This window comes from Candoia aspera, chromosome 4 (genome assembly GCF_035149785.1).
Source record: "Candoia aspera isolate rCanAsp1 chromosome 4, rCanAsp1.hap2, whole genome shotgun sequence".
In the NCBI taxonomy this organism is placed as follows: Eukaryota; Metazoa; Chordata; class Lepidosauria; order Squamata; family Boidae; genus Candoia; species Candoia aspera.
The window spans coordinates 47,971,959-47,991,770 of NC_086156.1; the positions used below are offsets into that span (position 1 = coordinate 47,971,959).

Sequence of the window (19,812 nt, forward strand, 5' to 3'; positions counted from 1 at the left end):
GACACCTGAGGACTTTGCTGCCCACAGTAGGATTGATCTTACCTTGGACAGGGTTCAAAAGTGCATACAGGTAGTCCTCACTTAACAACCATTTGTTTAGTGATGGGTTGTATTTATGATGGTGCTGGAAAAAACAATTTGCAACCAGTCCTCATGCTTATGACCATTGCAGCGTCCCTGCTATCATGTGATCACAATTTGGGCGCTTGACAGCTGGTTTGCATTTATGATCGCTGCAGCATCCCATGGTCATGTGATGGCCATTTTCGACCTTCCTGGCTGGCTTCTGGCAAGCAAAATCAATGGGGAACTTAATGACTATATGGTTCACTTAGTGTCCACAGTGATTCGCTTAACACCCTCCACAACAAAAGTCATAAAATCAGGTTGGGTTTGCTTAATGACTGCTTTGCTTAGCAACTGAAATTCTGGTCCCAATTGTGGTCATTAAGCAAGGACTACCTGTAATGTGCAAATTGTAATTTCCCCTCTTACAATTTTTTTGTGGTTCTGCTTCCACCTTGATTAGAGATTGTGAGTCTTTCAAAGAAAGTGTTTGTAATGCGCTGCATCCAGATATCAATACATGGCCAGCACAACAGAACCATAGTTACTGGGCTCCAAGCATCATCTTTGACCATGATGTTCATCTTTACCTCTCATTTGGGGATTCCCTGGCTTGCTTTAAAGGCATATTGTAACTAATGACCTGCAGGTTTTGTCAATTGTTTTCCTAGGTTACCTTGTTTAGTTCCAAGCTAACCCTACATCAAACCTCTCTATGAGTTCTAGGGCATTTCCAGAATTGCGGAAGGAGATCTCTCTCCTTCTACAAAAGAATTAAGTGAGAATGGAGACTACACTGAAGATTCTTTTCAAGATATTTCACAAGAAATATTTCGTGTGATAGATATCACAAGACGTTCCCTGGTAGATGCATAACCCTTATGTGTGAATTCATATATGACCAGAATTTCAGTTGCAGGCAAAGAAATTACTCTTATGTTCAGTATTCATTTTCTGATTTTCTAGCAAAATGTTATATATTGCATTAATATATTTTCTAGTTTCTTAGTTCTCTTCTTACTAATTTTATTTATCTCCTTTATAATTTAAAACACAGCTAGGTCTGTTTTATACAAATGAGAAGGTATGTTGTGCTGTAAAAATGTATGCAAGACTAAACTGTCTGTCTCTAAGGTATCACACCCCTTCTATCACTTTGTTTACCTGGTTTAAATATTAAGTATCATTCTTCAATCGTAATCTATGGCTTTTTTGCAAAGGGCAAGAACGAAAATAGTTTATTCCATGTATAGCCGAAAGCCAGCAAAGGAAGTTAAAAGAGAATTATTAAAGATGGGAGTAAATTACTACATTTTAGAAGATTCTTGGTGCCTGAGGCGAACTAAGTAAGTATTCAGCAATTGTTTCTCTCAAATGTAATTGTTTCCCTCAAATGTTCAGTGAACAGAATGCTGTTCTCTAAGGCATGCTACGAAAGTTTTTGAGATACATTTGTAACATCACCCATTTCATAACATCAAATTATAGGACAACTTTATGTGTGCCTTTGAAATACAAGTGGTCCTTGCTCAACATCCACTTGTTCAGCGATTGTTTGAAGTTACAACAGTGCTGACCAAGGGTATTTACAACTGGTCCTTGAAGTTGTGGCTGTTGCAGCATCCCTGTAGTCACATATTCGCGATCCAGGCACTTGGCAACCATCTCGCGATTACAGTGGTTGCGGCATTCCGTGGTCATGTGGTCACCATTTGCGACTTTCCCAGCTGGCTTCCCACAAGCAAAATCAATGGGGAAGCTGGCAGGAGGTTGCAAGTTGCTCCCGCTCCCTCTGCTTTTTCTCCTGAGGAACCCCAGGGCGACACTGGGATCTTGTACTCTGTAGCACCCACCCACCCATAGTTCTCGCCCACCTGCCTGCTTGCCTGGGATGCGGTTTCAGCAGCGTAAGCAAGCACTTCTGGATTCCCACCTTTTCCCACATCACAATCACATGAGGTCCTCGCTTAATGTCTTGCACAGTCCTCACTTAACAATCGCAGTGGGGACTGCCGTTGCTAAGCAATGTGGTCATGTGATGTCACACTTTATGACTGCATCACTTAGCAATGGAAATTCCGCTCCCAATTGCCGTCATAACCTGAGGACTATCTGTACAGTGTATCTTTATGTCAGTTACGTACTCAAAGTCAGACAGCTTATGCCAGTGGCTTAGAATACTCTTCAGAACAATCATTTAAATTAAAATGTTTTTATAACCATTCTGGGAAGTACAAGATGATCATATGCTTTTAGTGTCGTGCTTGTATTTTAAATATTAATGAGATAAATTTGGTCTCCATGAAATTTCATAAAATTTTACTGTGCTTCCTTGTGGAAATGGCTTGGCTGCGATTTTAACTGATAGGGTGATTGTTCTTGAATTTCTTGTAACTTGCTGTTAAGCTGGGTCATAGAAATTCAGTATTGAATAATAAATCCATTTCTCTATCCATCCATATCTACTTGTATTTCAGCAGAGCTGTCATTCTAAGTTTTTAGGACTGGAATGCAAAATATCTCTATTTGATATTAATTTATCCCTTTTGAATTTTAATGTAAAATGTAATAGGTACCAGAAAGTTCATGAAAGAAAAGCTTCCCATGCCCTTCTGTAGCTAAAATGGCCTCTACAAAATTATAGAGGAGGCTTTTGTTAAACACTGAGGCACGTGGCCCAGCAGCAAGTTGCTGTGGGAATCAGTGTTTAACAACTGGCTTATAAAAGGAAAGTTTCTTGCTCATTTATCAGTATAGCATTTTTCTGTGCCCTATCCCACAATGTTCTGCACAGCCTCCTGCTTTCTTACTGTTAACATCCATTGGTTCATGTGATAAGAGGGAGAATTGAATCCATATTCACTGCTTCTGCATTCTCATTGCATCTCTTTTACTGTATCCACATGCTGAGAGGAGAAAGTCTGAAGTGAGAAGGACATTCTGTGTGCAAACTCCACATGTAATTTAGAGCACAAGTTATAAAGCGGTCTAAAATGTGTTTGGGGCCTGCGTGTATTAAAAATGCATGGTCAGTGAGAATAGTCAGAGAGGAAGATAATAGTGAATGCAGCCCCATTCTTCTCACAAATGAGATGTGAAACCTGAGGCAGCTTTATCTATCTGCATAATAATTATACAGAATTGTTTCATTGAAATGTATGTGTCTTTGTTTACTGACATTGTTATAAATATTTTTAGGCCCGGTTGCAGTATGCCAGAAATTTGGGACATAGAAGATCTCGCCAATGTTGGGAAAATTCCCTTATGCAATCTCATATGCAAAGATTCCAGGCCATACTTCAGGACAGTGTTTAACAATGATATATTCAAAGTATTGGAAGTTACCAGGGAATGATTCTTCAGTACAGTATAGTTTTCGGCAGTATATATTTTAAACCAGCAACTGTTTTTTAAAAAAATCTCTTTAAATTCCAAGTCCATTAAAAAATAATAATCATTTTGATGTTAATTACAATGGATTGCACCATTAGATTTGACTTGCATTCCAGAGAATTCAGTACTCATTTTTTTGTCATTTGGAGCAACTGAAGCAGTGTCCCCATGACACTGGATGAGATCCTTAGAAGAAAATTCCGACTGTATTTATTGAGAAGCATGTTCAGTTGAAAACAAGATCAGAATGATTTTAGTTTGGAGCTGCTGGTGTTCTAAGATACTACATGGAATACCAGGTTTTAAAATGTGAACAGTTAAAATATGCTTTGGCCCAAATTTGTCTCTTTCTGGGACAGTTGTTTAAAATTTGCTGTGCAAATGTTTATTGCATTTAAACACTTCCTAATAAATACTGATCCTAAGAAAGTGAGCAAAAATACTTGTAGAAAATAATGCCCAAATCAATGAAATTGTGAAGGCAATGATTCCTGGCAAAGGTAGTGCACTTTTAAACCCTGAACAAGTAAGAGTTGACATGTTGTAGTGCAATACTTAACATTCTCACACATGTAGTCATCATCATATTGCTAATTCCATTTCCTTTGCATGCTTCTCCTTTCTGAACAAGCATAGTTTTGTGAAAAAACTGGATGGTTTCCATGACCCTATGTAAGTGCAAATTACTGTTTGCTTTATCAAAACTGAAGAAAGGTCACTGATCTTTTTCATCTTTTTACAACTAGTTTAATTATTCTACATTAAAACTCTGAGTACCTTAAAATGCATATTGAGCCAAATGGTACATAACAATAAGATAGAATGCTTCTAAATACTGGCTTGTCAAGATTGAGCAAGTATTCTAGTGTATGCTGCCCAATCTTTCCTTTTTCCTTTTTTTGAAAAATATTTCATCCAAACCAGAATTCCTGGTGGTGGTGTTTTTTTAAGGAGCCAAACTTAGAATCCAGTATTTATTTTTGGCTTGCTTATTGTCTTGAGACCAATAATCCAAGGGATCCTTGTTTGAACAGATTTTTTTCATCAGCAGCAGAAGCAGTTGAGAAGTAAACCACCCCAGTGTAGATAGAAAAAGAATACAGTATATATACTTCTTCAGTAGTTCCTAAAATCGGACTGCTGAAACTCATGTAAATTTACCTGAATTTTTGCTACTGTTGACATGCTATGAAATGCAAAACTAAAATTATTGCATGTGTTAATCTTTTAAGAACAGAATTTTTCCAGAAAAAAATTGTACTATTTTGCCTTAATGCAAGAAAGGAACGTCCTTTGTCCTTCTTGTGGAAAGTTTAACATGATAAGGAATAACATTTATTCTCTAAGAAATAAACTGTAACCACTTGGGAGCAACGCAAAGTAAAACATTTCTGTTTTTGTGTGACTCCATTATATACCTTAGAGTTACTTCGTACCACAGAGATTCCAACAGTGCAGCAAATGTTAGGTAAGTTACAACCATATTCTCATGCTCATTTTTGTAAAACTTTTAAAAATACTTTAACTCTACAGATGATGCACAGCTCCAGAGCTTGGTTGCAGTTTACTTTTTTGTCTGGTACCGCAGACCATGACTATATGCATTCTGTATATGTAAGAACTACTGAAAAATCTTTCAAGTTATTTTTTTCACTGAGAACCAACTAGAAAACTGTACAGTTAACGCTTAACTGTAACTTCTGTATGTATTGCACTCACAGCTGTAACTGCAACAATAAATTCTGAACCAGGAGACAGAATAAATGATCTATAAGTGTGCTTGTATTAAGATAGAAGTATAAGAAAATTGAAGATTAATTTAGTTTTTTCCCCCAGACTAAGGAAGTACAAAAAGGTAAATTTAAAATCTAAGGAAAATTATTTCCTATTGAGGACTGAACAGTAAACTAAGATCCATTCAAAAAGCAGGAAATTGTAGTCTTTATTTTGTACTTAGACTATATAGTAGAACAGAAAATACTGTATTTTTATGGATTTTATGCCAATTGTTGATGTTCATGTTTAAATAAAAGCTTTGTTCAGATTTGTGTTTCTGTGAAAGCACTTCACAAATAGCAAGTATATTTCTGTTACATTATTTGCTAGAAAATCATTGCAAAACAAGTTCAATCTATTTTCATCTCACTGAAATTTCATGCTCACTGAAATTTATTGGGCTTAGATATTAGAGAAAAGGAGAAAGTTCTGTAACTACACAGTTTGCATTGCTGATTTATGAATCATATTTAATTACTCCATTTGTGGCAGTTACAGTAAACATTTACAGCTAGTCTTTTAGGAGATAAATATTTTGAACAGACTCGATGGATTCTCTACTTTGAGAATTTGCTCAAAAATTATGTAGGAATATATACATTAGAATAGAGGAATACTAATTTGCTAAAGGAACAGTTTTGAATGTAAATGTAAGTCACATTTCAAGCACATTTTAGAATGTTGTAATTGGAGTTTGATTACTGATTCTGTGCTCTATCTTACTCCTTCCTGTTCAGGACAAATGTACACTCATCGTACCTGAGGCAGTAAAATAAAGTATTACAGGCTGCATGCTGTTCTCAGTTCCCATTAATGGAGGTAGTTCACTCTGCTTACGACAGCAGTTAAACATACAAAAGATTAGGTGAACATTGAACTGAAGCAACCCAAACCAACCAATCCATTTCTGCTGTCAGTGTGACAAATGCTTCTATTGGCTAAAATGTCCACAAAATGTTTTTCTTTAAGCAATAGTTTGTGGACCCTACAATTTCTTTATGTGGCAGTCATGACAGAAATGGCAACTCTGTTTCATACAACAGAGAGACCGTCATAGTGCAATATATACTTCCTCTAATAGGTTTTAGTGGCAACAGATGTCTTATATGACATACTATAAAATAGGGTGAAACTACTAGCTCCTGTTCTTGAGATGGGCTTTATATTCAGAGTAAAGTATGCAGATATCATGATGTATCCTAACTTTGGCATAGAACTGTTCTAAGGCAGGCATTTCAGCCATATTGGTGCTATTAAAAAGTGAAGCTTATCAAAGGTAAAATAATGTTCATAATTTAAGATTATGAAAATGAGTTTTACGCTACAGTGGCTGCATAGGGAGTATTAAAATTGTCAGTATAGTGGATAGAGAGCTGGCATGCAAGACCTGCCCATAGTGAATGGGTGTGTAATGTGATCTACTGGGTGAGGGGATATATTGCAACACTGTTTTCCATCTTGCCAATTTTGACACACACACGCTGCTGATTCTGTTCAGATGAAGAGCTTGAACTATACCTCAACCCTTTTGCTTCAATCATGGATCGAGCAAATTGACAGAAAATTATATTTGACCTCTTGTTGTAAAAATTGTCTTTTCCTTACTAAATTAACATGCAACCCAAAAGAATCAATCTTCAGATAAATTTACTTGATCAAGGGTCAAAATGAGCCTCTTACAAAATGGAGGATTGAAAGACAAAGACATAATAAATTGTGATTCTTCTATAAAGTTACTAGTTGTTTCACCCTCAGAGACTTCTTAAGTATGCAGTCCATCCCTACCTATCTAATTAAGTATGCTCAGCAGTCTGGTTAGATATAGATGCCTATCCAGTCACATATGCATTCCTTGGAACTAGATGGAACTATTCTAACCATTTTGGGCTAGTTGCCAGAAGTAAGTTGAGACGTTTACTTGTACCTGTCCTATTCTTTTAATTCAGTGAGGTTTACTTTATTAATCAAAGGAAATGCTGAATCAAAAAGAGAAAAATATCTAACCGCCCTGAGTTCCCCGGTGGGAAGAGATGGGTGGAGATAAATTTAATAAATAAATAAAAATGTGTGTATATACAGTATCTATTTGGAAAAGTTTATAAAATGTAAATATATCTGCCAGAACACTACAATGGTGCAATGACAAGTCATATGTTGAATGCAGTTAGAAATTCATGTGACCAATTTATTTCAGCATTTTTTAAACATTTTAGGTATGAACTATCAGAAGTTTATAACAACTGTAATCCTTCCTAAGAGTTGAGACAAAATTGATGTATCAACCAGTTACAGAGATTTAATGCTTTAAATGTGTGACTGGCTTTCAGTGAGAGAACAATACTTGATTTTTGTGCTGGATTAAAGAATATTGTACAGAACACTTTAGGTCAGAGAAGCCTTTTATGGCTGGAATATAACTGGTTAAATTGGAGCAGTTGGTGAGAATACAGAGACGTGGTTGGAAGATACAAGAAATATTGGTTTATTATGGTCCCAGAAGCAAAAGATAAGCCTAAAGGGGTGGGGATGCAATCCCTCTAAATCAACTTACACTAAGTATATTGTACTTAGCATTAGAAAATATTTGATTGGATTATAATGTGTGTGTTGGCGAGGTCAGGATGGTGAAACAATGGCATGAATATAATGGCTTTTTTACTTGAACAAAGTCTGTTGAGATGTTAGTTTTCCTACGTGTTCTCAGATGCCCTTGCTTCCAAGTGCTTTTTCTATCCATTAGTATCTGAATAAGCATTCTGTTTTGTCTAAGTGTTTTTATGATGAGGCTAACAGTATTTTCCCCCCATTTTTCTTCAGTGGGTAATTTGCTTGCCTAACCTGTGGCCATATTTTCTCCTCCATCCCTTTTTATTTTAGGTCCCCAAATTTCATGGGTTAGGCTAGACCAGCCTTTCCCAACCTTTTGACCCTGGAAGAACCCTTGAAATATTTTTCAGACCTCAGGGGAACCCCTGCACCTTCAGGCTCAAATATAGGCCAGGAACTACAAAATTAGTATATTCATTTCATGTGTAGGCCTCTATATATGCATTAACTGTGTTCTTAAACTAAAGTAAAGAATGAAACTTACCTCTTTAATGTGAAGTTGCCCAAATTTGAAATAAATTTTTAAATAAATTGTGATCTCCAGGGAACCCCTAGTGACCTCTCGCGGAATCCTAGGATCCCATGGAACCTGATTGAGAAACCCTGGGCTAGACTGATGGCCCATGTAATTGGGGCAACTGCAGATTTCAGTTAATGTGCATACTTTTAAAAACAGCATTATGCCCTTCCTCAATACTGTGGCCTTGAAGAAATGTTGCTATTCACAAAGGGAAGGAAACAATTAAGAGCATAAGAATAACCCTGCCAGTCAGGCCAAGGGGTATTTTAGTGGAATATTTTATTTTGCCGAGCCAAACAGAAGCTCTGTGATACTTACAAGCAGTAGATAAGAGATATAGCCTCTCCCACTGTTGTTCCCCTACAACTAGTATGTGGATGCATGCTGCACCCAACCCTGAGGTTGGGTGGGCACAGTGGTTGGTGCTGTATGTCTTTTCATTCCAGTCAGTGGTTAAGGTGAGCTAAGCAGGAGTTTGGATATTGTAGAAAAAGGTTTTGACCCTTAAATATGCTCTGATTGGGAATGTCATTTGACACGGGCTGGAATGAGGTGGGGGGCATTGCTGCTATCTGAGAAACCATACTGTGCCTCAGATAACTAGATGTCCCCTTTACAGCCCAAAAACTAGGGAGGGTCTCTTCTGAGCCTCTTGCCCCATCCAGATTCCTGCTGTGGGCTAAGCTGCTTTTTATCTGACTGTTCCCTTGGTTATGTCTTGTTGCCCTGTCCCCCACGGTCATTCCCACATGCCATTACACCATCCATGCCACTCCTGGTTAGTTAAGGCTTTGTGTGTTGAGTCCATGTGATTCTTGTTAAAAGTTGTTGGGATGTTTATAAATACAGCAGTCTCACCCGAAGGAACTATGTGTGATGCCACATGGGGTAAGGTATCATCAGCGTGCAGCTGATACTCAGTTGTGTAACTCAACACTGGGTTGACTAAGGGATACTTCAAGGTCTTGTTCTAGTGTCTGGAGACTTTTGGGGTTTGGATGGGAAGGAATAGGCTTCAACTTGGTCCTGACAATACCTAGTCTCTGAGTGGTCCTTGCTCTTCCAGTACTGTGGATTTTCCATCTTCAGTTTGAAACAGGATTGCAGTTTTCCTTAACAGAACATAGGGGGAGGGGATTCATAGCTCTTGCTTGAGGAGGTGGCCAGGAAGGCCTTTGTTCAAATTCATCTGGTTCACCCTTTCTTTGACCAAGAGTCTTTCTCATAGTCAATCACACCTTAGTCTGCTTGACTGTGGACTACCGCAAGCCTGTTCAAAACTGCAGCTGGTCCAGATTGAGGCAGTGCAGGCAGTTATGGGCAATTCAAGATGCTGGTTGTGACATATAAAGCTATAAAGCACATCCTCCCTGACTCACACCACACCTCTCTTGCACCCCCGTGTGTCCCCCCAACCCTCCCCCACCTGGCAGCAGCCACTTGCCTGCCTGCCTGCCAGCCTGAGGCTTGCAACTTCCTGACCACTTCCCCAGTTACTTTGGTTGTGAGAAGCCAGCAGGAAGTTGCCTCGCCTAATGACCATGGGATTCAGTTAACAGCAACCAGGACGCAGGGATTGCTGTCACTAAACTATGAGGTTGCACTTTACAACTGCATTGCTTGGTGACAGAAATTCCAGTCCCAATTGCCTTCGTAAGTTGAGGACTACCTGTAAAGGAATGTATCCATGAAGTCAGCAGAAGTAGCAATTGATTTTTTTTACCTCTAATCCCACTAAATTTTAGATTAATTTTCCAGTGTCACTGCACCATGCTTCATAGTTTGGACTTGCATAACTGAAAAAAGCAGTGATTATTTAGAACATTCTTCAAAATACTTCAAAATCAGGGGAGCAGGAACTCCCATACAAAAAAAACTAATAATCTGTTTTGAAACTACGATTACAATTTTCTTCCAAATTTGTATGTATTTCAATTATGGTTTGCAGCTCTGCCAACCAAAAGATCAGCTGCTTGAGTGGATTTATCAGCCAGTTAAGTACTTTACCATATTTTATCTGAACATATGTATATGATAAGAGGTCTTCAACAGAATAAAAAGATGAATGAAGTTTCATAAATGTGCAGCTGGTTCCTTATACAGTTAGAAGAATGACAGCTTTTAAAAAAACTATTAACACCCAAATGGCCTCAATCAAGCCATTGTCACAGACCTCTAGTTACATTGCCTTAAATATATTGAAATATGAATCTATGAACCTCCACATTTGCATCAAATGGTGTATTGATTTATTTGATCATTTGATTCATTGTCTTATTAATAAGTTTAATAAATTCAGTATAGCTCAGAATGGTATTACAAAGAGAAATGTATCTGGATCAGATTCAAGGATTTTCACCAGATTGAATGATAATGTGTATGCTTAGTGACTTTTATATTAACCCAGTGGCCCCCTACTGTTTCTATGAATTGCACTTTGTTACAATGGATTCAAATTATTTTTTTAAATTATTATTTAGAAAGCATAATGTTGTACACATAGCCATTAACACTTCTTTGTAATAAAAACATTGTTTGCTTTTTGGTACTTATTTTCCCTGGGGTCAAAAATCCAGAAAATAAATTTTTCTGCTTCTGTTCTCACGGTGGCCAACCAATTGCACAAGGAAGCGCACTGTCTTCCAGCAGATGGCCTTCATAGGTGGTCACACTGCCATCAAGTCTAATGGCCATTCATCCCCATGACTTCCATGAAATGTCCAACCCCTTTTTGAAGCCAGCCAAGCTCCATGGTTTGTGGTAGCAAGTTCCAAAGTTGTATAAAATAAGCATAGCACCAAATTCAGTTTTAGCCTCATTAATTGGATCAGACAACTGGTGATGTGAAAGAACTTTTGAGAAGCTGGAGAGGAGCTGTGTGTGGTGATTGACCCATGTTTTTTAGTTAACACCTGGAAGACAGGCTGCTTAGACAAGCTAGCTCTTCCTATTTACTCTCCCAAGTTGTGAGATGACAAACTTCCCACTCTAAACCCGGTTAGATAATTATTTCCCACTTCTGTCTTAGCTAGGTGCCCAATACCTACTAGACACTTACATCCTCACTAATATGTAACCTTCCCTTGCTGATGCCTAAACTAAGCAACTCCAGGGGTGGGAAGAGAGGTTGAAGAGCTGTAAAACTTGCCCAATGAAAGCAAACTCTTTGTGAATCATTTCTACGGAAGATCATCCTCGCTGCTCAGGTTCACTGTGGTTGTGTGGGGATGGAATGCACTGGTGCTGTAAGCACAGGCAGTCTTCACTTAACAACCATTCATTTAGTGATGGTTTGGACTTACAACAGTGCTGAAAATCCAAATTACGACCAGTCCTCACACTTATAACCATTGCAGTGTCCCCACAGTCATATGAACATGATTTGGGCACTTGACAACTGGTTCACATTTATCACCATTGCAGCATCCTGTGGTCATGTGATCGCCATTTTCAACCTTCCCGGCTGGCTTCTGACAAGCAAAATCTATGAGGAACTGTGATTTGCTTAATGACCACATGGTTCACTTAATGCTTGTGGTGATTCACTTAACAACTGCTGCAAAAAAGGTAAAATCGGGTTGGATTTGCCTAATGACTGCTTTGCTTAGTAACCGAAATTCCGGTCTCAATTGTGGTCGTTGATCAAGGACTACCTGTATTGGGACCTTTTAAATCTTTTTTTGACTGTAAGCATCCTGGTGTCTTCCTTGGTGTTCACCTTTTTAGGTATCTGACCTGCAAATGCACTAGCTGGCAAGAAGCTGTCAATGAGAATAGGCTATATTGGGACAAATAGGTGATCTGGCATAAAGCAGCTTAAGTTCTATGTTAGCTAAAACGTAAAGAACAAGAGTTGCTATTTGATGTTAGGTAGAAGGGCAAGCTACCCCCTTCCATAATATGGAATAATATATACCTATAATATATACCTTCCATAATATGGTGATGCATCAGAACTAAAGGTAGCTAGTCAGACTTGCTTGCTTGCAACTCTCTGTGGTCTTTCTGTGGAGTAAAGCATTGACTGAAGTGATTTAGCCCTTTATTTTCCAAGATAAAACAGAATTTGGCCCTTCAAGAGAAAATTTGCATTTTATCTGTATTTTCAGAGTGTCAACAACTGTATTAAAACTGAATTGGTCATGTTTTCCAAACTCGGATAAGCCAGACACTGGAAAGTAATTCTATGCCAAATTCTGCCTTGGAATTTCTTAAGTTTTTTTTCATGATCACCTTTCATTGCCTTTGACCATCCACATTTCCCAATCTGTTAAAAAAGCCCCATGGAAGTTCTCTTACAGTTTTCCTTTGGGATTTAATTGAAGAGTAGGAGGTCAGGGAGGCTGGAATTCTTAGCAGTGGCATACTATTAAGTAACAATACTGTGGAGATCTTAAAACTAAGCAACTACGCAATCAGCTTAAGACAGAAACCTTTGCTGTACAACAAATACTTTGATGCAATCTGCAGCAGTTTATTTAATGTTATATTCAGTTCTGGATGAAATCATCCATAAATCATCTTATGCTCATTAACACCAACATTTTCAATCACATTACTGATATAATCTCTTTTATCTTCAGTGGTCTAAGTTATCTATACTTTAGAGTGTTAATCTTTAGTCAACACTGTACAAATACCACTGTATCAAAATAATATAATGCATTATGTAGGTTTTACAACAATATAATAAAAAGAAAAAAGGGCAAAATGATCATGACAGGATGGCTGAAGCCCCACTGTTACGTGCAGATACAAAAGGGGCAGGGCTTCTACTGCACTGCTGTTTTTCCTTTTTTTACCTCACTGTAGCTGCTGCTGGAGAGAAAATGGTAGATTGAAAGACAAAACATTCACACACACACACCCCGGCCATCCTATAGCTAATTAAGTGCTAGGACACCAGGTTCCACTCATGAGGATGTCACTTTGAAGGAGAAGAAATACTCTTTCATCAGACTGACTGAGAACTACTAAAACTGCAGGAGAATTTTTTTGTGCATGAAAGCATTATCAAAAACAATGACTTTTCCTATTCACTCTATTTTTATTTATATTATTTTCTTTCAGTTTCTCATTCTATATTACTGCTGTCATCACTGGTGAGAAAAAAAAATCAGCAAGAGTGATGAGAACAAAACTGATTTGCTCTTTGCAGCAAATCAAGCTGTAATTAATAGAACACAAACCTAGTTGAAAAGCATAATTTAGCCTTACCCCAACTTTGGCAGTGCTGATTGGGAGTTCTGGGACTTGTACAAAAACACATCTGAAAAACAAGTTGAGGACTCAGAATAAATAATAAGTAACTACTGCACAGAGATTTTATTTGTATAAAGCCTTTTTAAATCTATCCTCTCTCTCTCTCATGTCCAAGCAGTTCACAATAAAATACGTTCTTCTGAAATACACATCACTCTCTATAATACTCTTTTTTAAAAGCAGCACATCAAGGCAATCATTCACATAGCATATATACAAACCAGCAGTACCAATGCTAAAATTTCAATGGGACCAATATAAAAGCAAAAATTACTAGCAGAAACAAAGCGTTGTCTGTGCTCTTCCAGCCCAGCCCACCCCAACTAATACCACCGACAATTTAGGTCCCCCTGTTTTTTGTCCTAGCTAAAGCAGCTCAAAGGCAGCAATTTGGATCACTTATAGCTCTGTTTTGTCCTACCAATCCTGCATTGGTCGTCAGCTCTTTCACATTTACAGCTTAATTTTGCACAAAAAAAGAATAAAAATGGGAAAAACACCCCTTTATTTTCAGTGACACTCTCAACTGAAAAATTGGAATAAGAGCAAAGTTTTTTTCAATTATAAAAGCCAAACCAACTTGCTATTCTCAGGGGTATTTAAGAAAAATGATTGCTGGATTCCTTCGCTTTGTTTCCCATCCCACCGAATATCGCTAACAAGAAAAATACCCACAGCCTTTCTCCCTAACATTTGCTGTTGTTTTTGCTCAAGTGTTTGAATGGGTTTATTCACAGGGACATGGTTTAGTGCTTTCCCAGAACACTGCAGTTGTGGGATGGTGCCAAATGTGTTAAGAAGTAGCCTCCTCCCCAGCCCAAAACAAAGGAGGAGGAGGTGGGAATTGGAGAGGAATTCTCCCTTTGCATCTTGGAGGTGAGCAAGAGAAATGTGGCATGGTTATAAACTTAAAGGAAAATCATAGTTCTGTTGGTGATGCAGCTTTGTGATTGGTTCATGCATTGAACTGGAATTAACATTCAGGGACCAGAAAAGGAACTATTACTGTACTGTTATTGGGATGATGATGATGATGATGATGATGATGATGATGATGATGATGATCCAGAACTGCTCAGTTTTGCCCTCTCTGTATCTCTAGTCAATTTTGCAGCAGTCTTTTTCCCTGCATAACTGGGAGAGAGGCAGTGATCCAGACAGATAGCAGCCACATTGAAAAAGAGGGTGAAATATCACCTGCAGCCATCTGCAGCCAGAGTGGGGGACATCACCTGCACATGTGTATTTTTGTATTTCAGATTGGGCTGCCTGTTGATTTAATGTTTCTCACTTTTTTTTTTAGTTTTGTACACCACAGGAATTGGGCGGCCAATAAATTTAATTAAATAATATCTGAGAACTAATACTTAAATGCTAGGCCTTATTTTAGTTTAAAAAAAGACAGGTATATCACTCTTTCAAAAGAGCAATAAACCTGTGTTGATAAGGAGCCTACGTAACATCAAACCTGTGCTTTGGAAAAGACCAGTCCAGGTATTACCCAGGCAGATGCCTCTGCAGAGGCCAAGTGTCCAATCTCTTAACAGCCCAAACCAAAGTGGATGTGGAGGAAAATGCTCAGAAACTGGAGGGGAGGGGACATGCCCACAGCAGCCTGAAACTAACTAATAGGAGCAAGGCCGATCCCAGCCGTGATGGCATCTTTGGGCAACATTTGTGCTGGGAGAAAAAATAAAATACTACTGGAAAAGTAGCACTGCTAAGGACAGACTTAGGCTGCCTTCATCGTAGGGTGGAGATATGATGAAGTCAATGTCATGAGGATACTTTGAACTTCGGACTTTATTAAATTGTTGCCAGCAGTCAAAAGAGTGCACAAGAGGAAGTAGGTTACAGAAGAAGCTTAGTGATAATGGCCTAACAGCTCTATAAAAATAGAATCAAATCCAAGAGAATATATATTCTCTTCCTCTGTCTGATACGTGCGTGCAAGTTCAGCTCCCTTAACTAGCACCACATCAAAAACTTCATTATGGTCAAAGACCAGCAGAAACAACAACAAACAGGCAAATATAAAGAGAAAGAATAGGAAGGCTATGTAATTATCAGACTGCCCTGACATTATTACTAAAAACAAAGAGATTAAACAATAAATAGTGGAAACTTACATTCTTACCTACACAGTTAATATACTGTAATGTACTTACATGTAATTTAATCCTTGCTCATCAAAGATATACTGAGTACTAACTGTAGTCTTGCTCATTCCTTTGTCCATGTATAGATACTCCATTTCTGTATCAATTATTTTCTTTTTGATTCCTTGTTCACTCTTTTTTTACTCTTTTAAAAATGATTAATACATTTTAAAAAATAAAAATTAGCATAATGCCAAATAAAATCTGCAATGTAAAAGCACATGTCTAATAATGTTGATCTCTCTCATCTTACGAGGGCACAAGTAGCAGATTATGGGAGTTGGTGATACCTGTCATGCAGCAACACAGAAGCAAGAGAGTTGCAACGTGCCCTTCTAAAGGCCCATCAGTATTAGAAATGGATCAGTGTGTAAAGATAAGATGCCATGAATCTCCCACCAAATTTAATTGAGGCCCTACAGAAACTGGATAACTGACCTAGATTTAACTGAAGCTCTAAATCCAGAAGGGATTGTGTAAATTGTATTTGGCCTGGTCCCTATTTAATGGACATAAATTAGCTGTGAGTAGGCTACACAATTTTTTTTTCTGGATATTTTTCTTCTAGCTGGATTAGAAATTAACACTCGAAGTCGGATAACCCAAAGGAATTAGAACTAAGTTTATGCCAGTAGTTAGTTGCTGCTTCTCAAGCTCTAGTTTCTACTCCTTAGTGATCAGACTTTAACTTAAGAACACTTAAGAAATTCAAACTGTATGATCTCAAGTGGCCTTAAGTTACTACATGGGCCAAGTACTGCCCCAAATAAAAGTTGTACCAGATCCTTTGCCTAAAAAAGTTTGATGGCAGCAGGCAAAACTATTTCCTTGTTTATGCTAAGGAATCACAAAATGGCTAAGGTACTTCTTTGCACAAAATTGGCAACATAAGCCACATTGGGGGGAGAGGCTCCTCCTGTTGTCTTTAAATACAATCCCAAGCTATTTGAAGATGTTAACTTACTCAATTGTATGGCTGTTGGTAGCCAGCAATAGATTAAATCAAATCCAGAGCCTTTAAATAGCAACGGCAGTTGAGCAAAACTCCACTACATTTTTGGAAATTTCAATGAAGAAGTCAGCAAGTTAAAAGCAGATGATGTTAGTTTTAACCAGCCCACACAGTGAGTAAGGAGTAGAGTTACAAGGTCTGTGTACCAAGAGGGCAATGAAGTAAAACCTGGTCTACTGATTTGATTGCAGTCAGAGCAGATGGAAAAATGTTTTCCATAAGGGATGTTATTATATATCCCGTCTGTCATCATTGAGGGTAAGACACCAGACCTTGCTAATGAGAAGCTCTTTTGTATGTTGCATAAGTAATTATATAAAGGTAACTGGGGAATGTAGAAAGACTATGAAAGAAGTCCTTGAAACAGTAAGATGGAACTTTAGATCTATCTTTTTTTTTTTTGTTCAGATCAAGGACTCTCACCAGTTAAATTACTGGCATCGCTTTGCTGTTCTGATATTAGGAATGGGACAGAAAAGCCACAAGAGGATAAATAAGTGGCAGTGGTCGTATAGCACCTATTAAATGTCTAAATATAGACATTAAAAATGATTAGGGAGGTATCTTTCTGCCATGGTTAGCAAGATGTGTGGAAGAGTCCTGAGACAAGTCAGCTTTGTTCTTTTCTAACACAACTGTTGAGATGGTGGATTGTGATAGAGGTTTTTCAGTAGGGTCCAGTTTCTAGGCACCTCTGTTTGAATGAATCTGTTTATATAACTTTGCACTTCTGAGGACCAGCTATTTAAATTATAAGCATATTAAAAAAATGATATACTAATTGAGGATGGCTTGGTGGACATAGAAAGAGAAAGATGCTCCACTCATCTTTGCTTCTTCTGATCTTCCCAGATTTTTCTACACAAGGAGAGAAACAGAGGACTATAAGGTAATGATTATTGTTTGGTATGAGCAATTTGCAGGTTTGCCCAACAAGCTGAACCTGCCAATGTTTCGTTCCTCCACAACTATTAAAGGTAGTAGAAATCCATTTCAGTCCTATTATTTAACAATCAATGTATACAGAAATGGCAAGATTTGAAATTACAGTTGAACATGTCTGAGTCAAAATATTAGCTCCACTAGTTTGGTATTAGCCCTTATTTATTTTAAATTTTTACCAGCTGTACCCTGCACTGACTGAAGTTTGTCAACTTGTATTAGAGGCAACCCTATGAAAAAATTCTTTCAGTACTTCATCAAGAACTAAGACTTTGTCAGAATGCTCTAGCTGGGGCAGAAATTGGTGTCCCAGCCGAGGTTTTGATAAAATGCTCCTGGCCACTACCATTATCTGGGCTTCTCTAGTAAGTGGTAGGGTGTGCACTTGAAAGTTTCACGGAGAGCAACTGCTAAGAACATTTATATTTCTCTATCCAAAGTCATGGGTTTTTGCCAAAATCACTTTCTAGAATTAAGTTTAGCTTATCTGCATTTTCAAACTACTCCATATATCACTTTATTAATGTTACATGGATGGATTAGGATTGATTGCCACATGAACTGATTATAATTAGGATTAGTTAGGATTAGTAGAAATTAGTTAGAAATTAGCAGAAATCAAAACCAAGTATCATTTACAAAATGATGATACAATGGACCAAACTCCAGATGATTTGTTTAGCAGTTTCATGTGGCCTGAAGGAAAAGGTGAAATCTTGTGGAATTTGTCAGCCTTATCTTCTGAGATGGCTCATCCAGAAAGATTCAGAATCACCCTTTTAAACTTAACCCAACCAATAATTCAAAAGGATATACCACTGAAAAGACCAGAAAAATCAACAGAACCATACTTTTTATTTAAAAGAGAATAAGAGAACAGAATAAACAAATCTATTTCTTTGACTAGCACTTTTTCAATCTACAAACCAGGCCTGAAAATAAATTGGGAGTGTTCCCATAATAGCTTACTGCCAAACTGACTACCTGGTTCTGAGAAGCCATCCCTCTGTTCATCCTGCCTCTGAAAATTGGCTCATTATTTGCAAGATACAGCCAGATATTTACATTCAGGATGGTAAGGGATTGTCAGAACAAGAGTGTTCAATCCTCTAAGCACACTTTTTTTCTGTGTCCTCAAAATATCCACACGTTAAGTGGTATCCATTATAGTAATATGGTATTACAATGATATTGTAAGGATGTAGATAAAAACAATTTTATCTGCATCATTTTTAGCAAATTGGTCAGAGTGTACTTTCAAGGCTTCAAGGCCTCACACCCCATGTTGCACCCCAAGAAACATCTTTTATCACCCAAGCAAGTTCTATTGGATGACCTAAAGGCAGAGAAGTAAAATGTCTTATAGAATAAATGGGAAGTGAAATCTCAACTATAGTTGACAATGTCCATTACAAGTCTTCTCTTATTTCCATGGTTATCATTTATCAATTACTGTGATTCTATCATCTTTCAATCTTCCTAATTTCAGGGAATTCTGGAATGGGTTGTAACAAGGCTGAGGACTTTTAGGAGTGATCACTTGGAGAGCTTGGACATCACTTTATTTCAGCTGACAACCCTATGATCACAGAGCTTACAATCAGGAACCTTCACTCTTTTAACTTGCATAAGCCTGTATATCTAATAGGTAGGATTCTCACTGGTGATGTCTTATTCCATATTCAACCTGTGAATAAAACAGCAAGGAAAGCTAATGACTTTGGGGACAAGGACAGCTACACTTCCTACACCCTCCTCCTACTTTTGGACCATCTGTTGAGATTCATGTATGAAAGAGGCAATACTTTTGCTGTATAATGTTTTTAGTTTAGAAGCAGTATATAAATGCAAGAGATAAAACCTCACCTTTATTTGACCAGGGGTCTCTTGCCGGACCCACAATTAGGCCAAAGTATTATTTAAATGGAATACAGTCCCATTAAAATCAGTTGAAATAAAGTCATAGCCCAAGAATTTCACTTATGCTGGACTGCTAATTAGACCATTTGCCTCTAAAATATTGTAAAATAAAGTTTTGGGGGAGTTATATGGTAAAAAAAAAGAGTATCTTTACT

At 37.7% G+C, this 19,812-nt stretch overlaps 1 protein-coding gene across 1 annotated transcript in view; it reads left to right on the forward strand.

Annotated features, from left to right (window-relative positions):
* Positions 1-5,501, forward strand: part of DPY19L1 (dpy-19 like C-mannosyltransferase 1) — a 71,242-nt gene extending 65,741 nt beyond the window's left edge. Inside the window, exons 22-23 of the mRNA XM_063304048.1 lie at positions 1,287-1,412; positions 3,265-5,501. Coding sequence (XP_063160118.1) covers positions 1,287-1,412; positions 3,265-3,421 — 283 coding nt within the window. The 3' untranslated portion in view covers positions 3,422-5,501. The remainder of the gene's footprint in view (positions 1-1,286; positions 1,413-3,264) is intronic.
* The last annotated feature ends 14,311 nt before the right edge of the window (positions 5,502-19,812 follow it).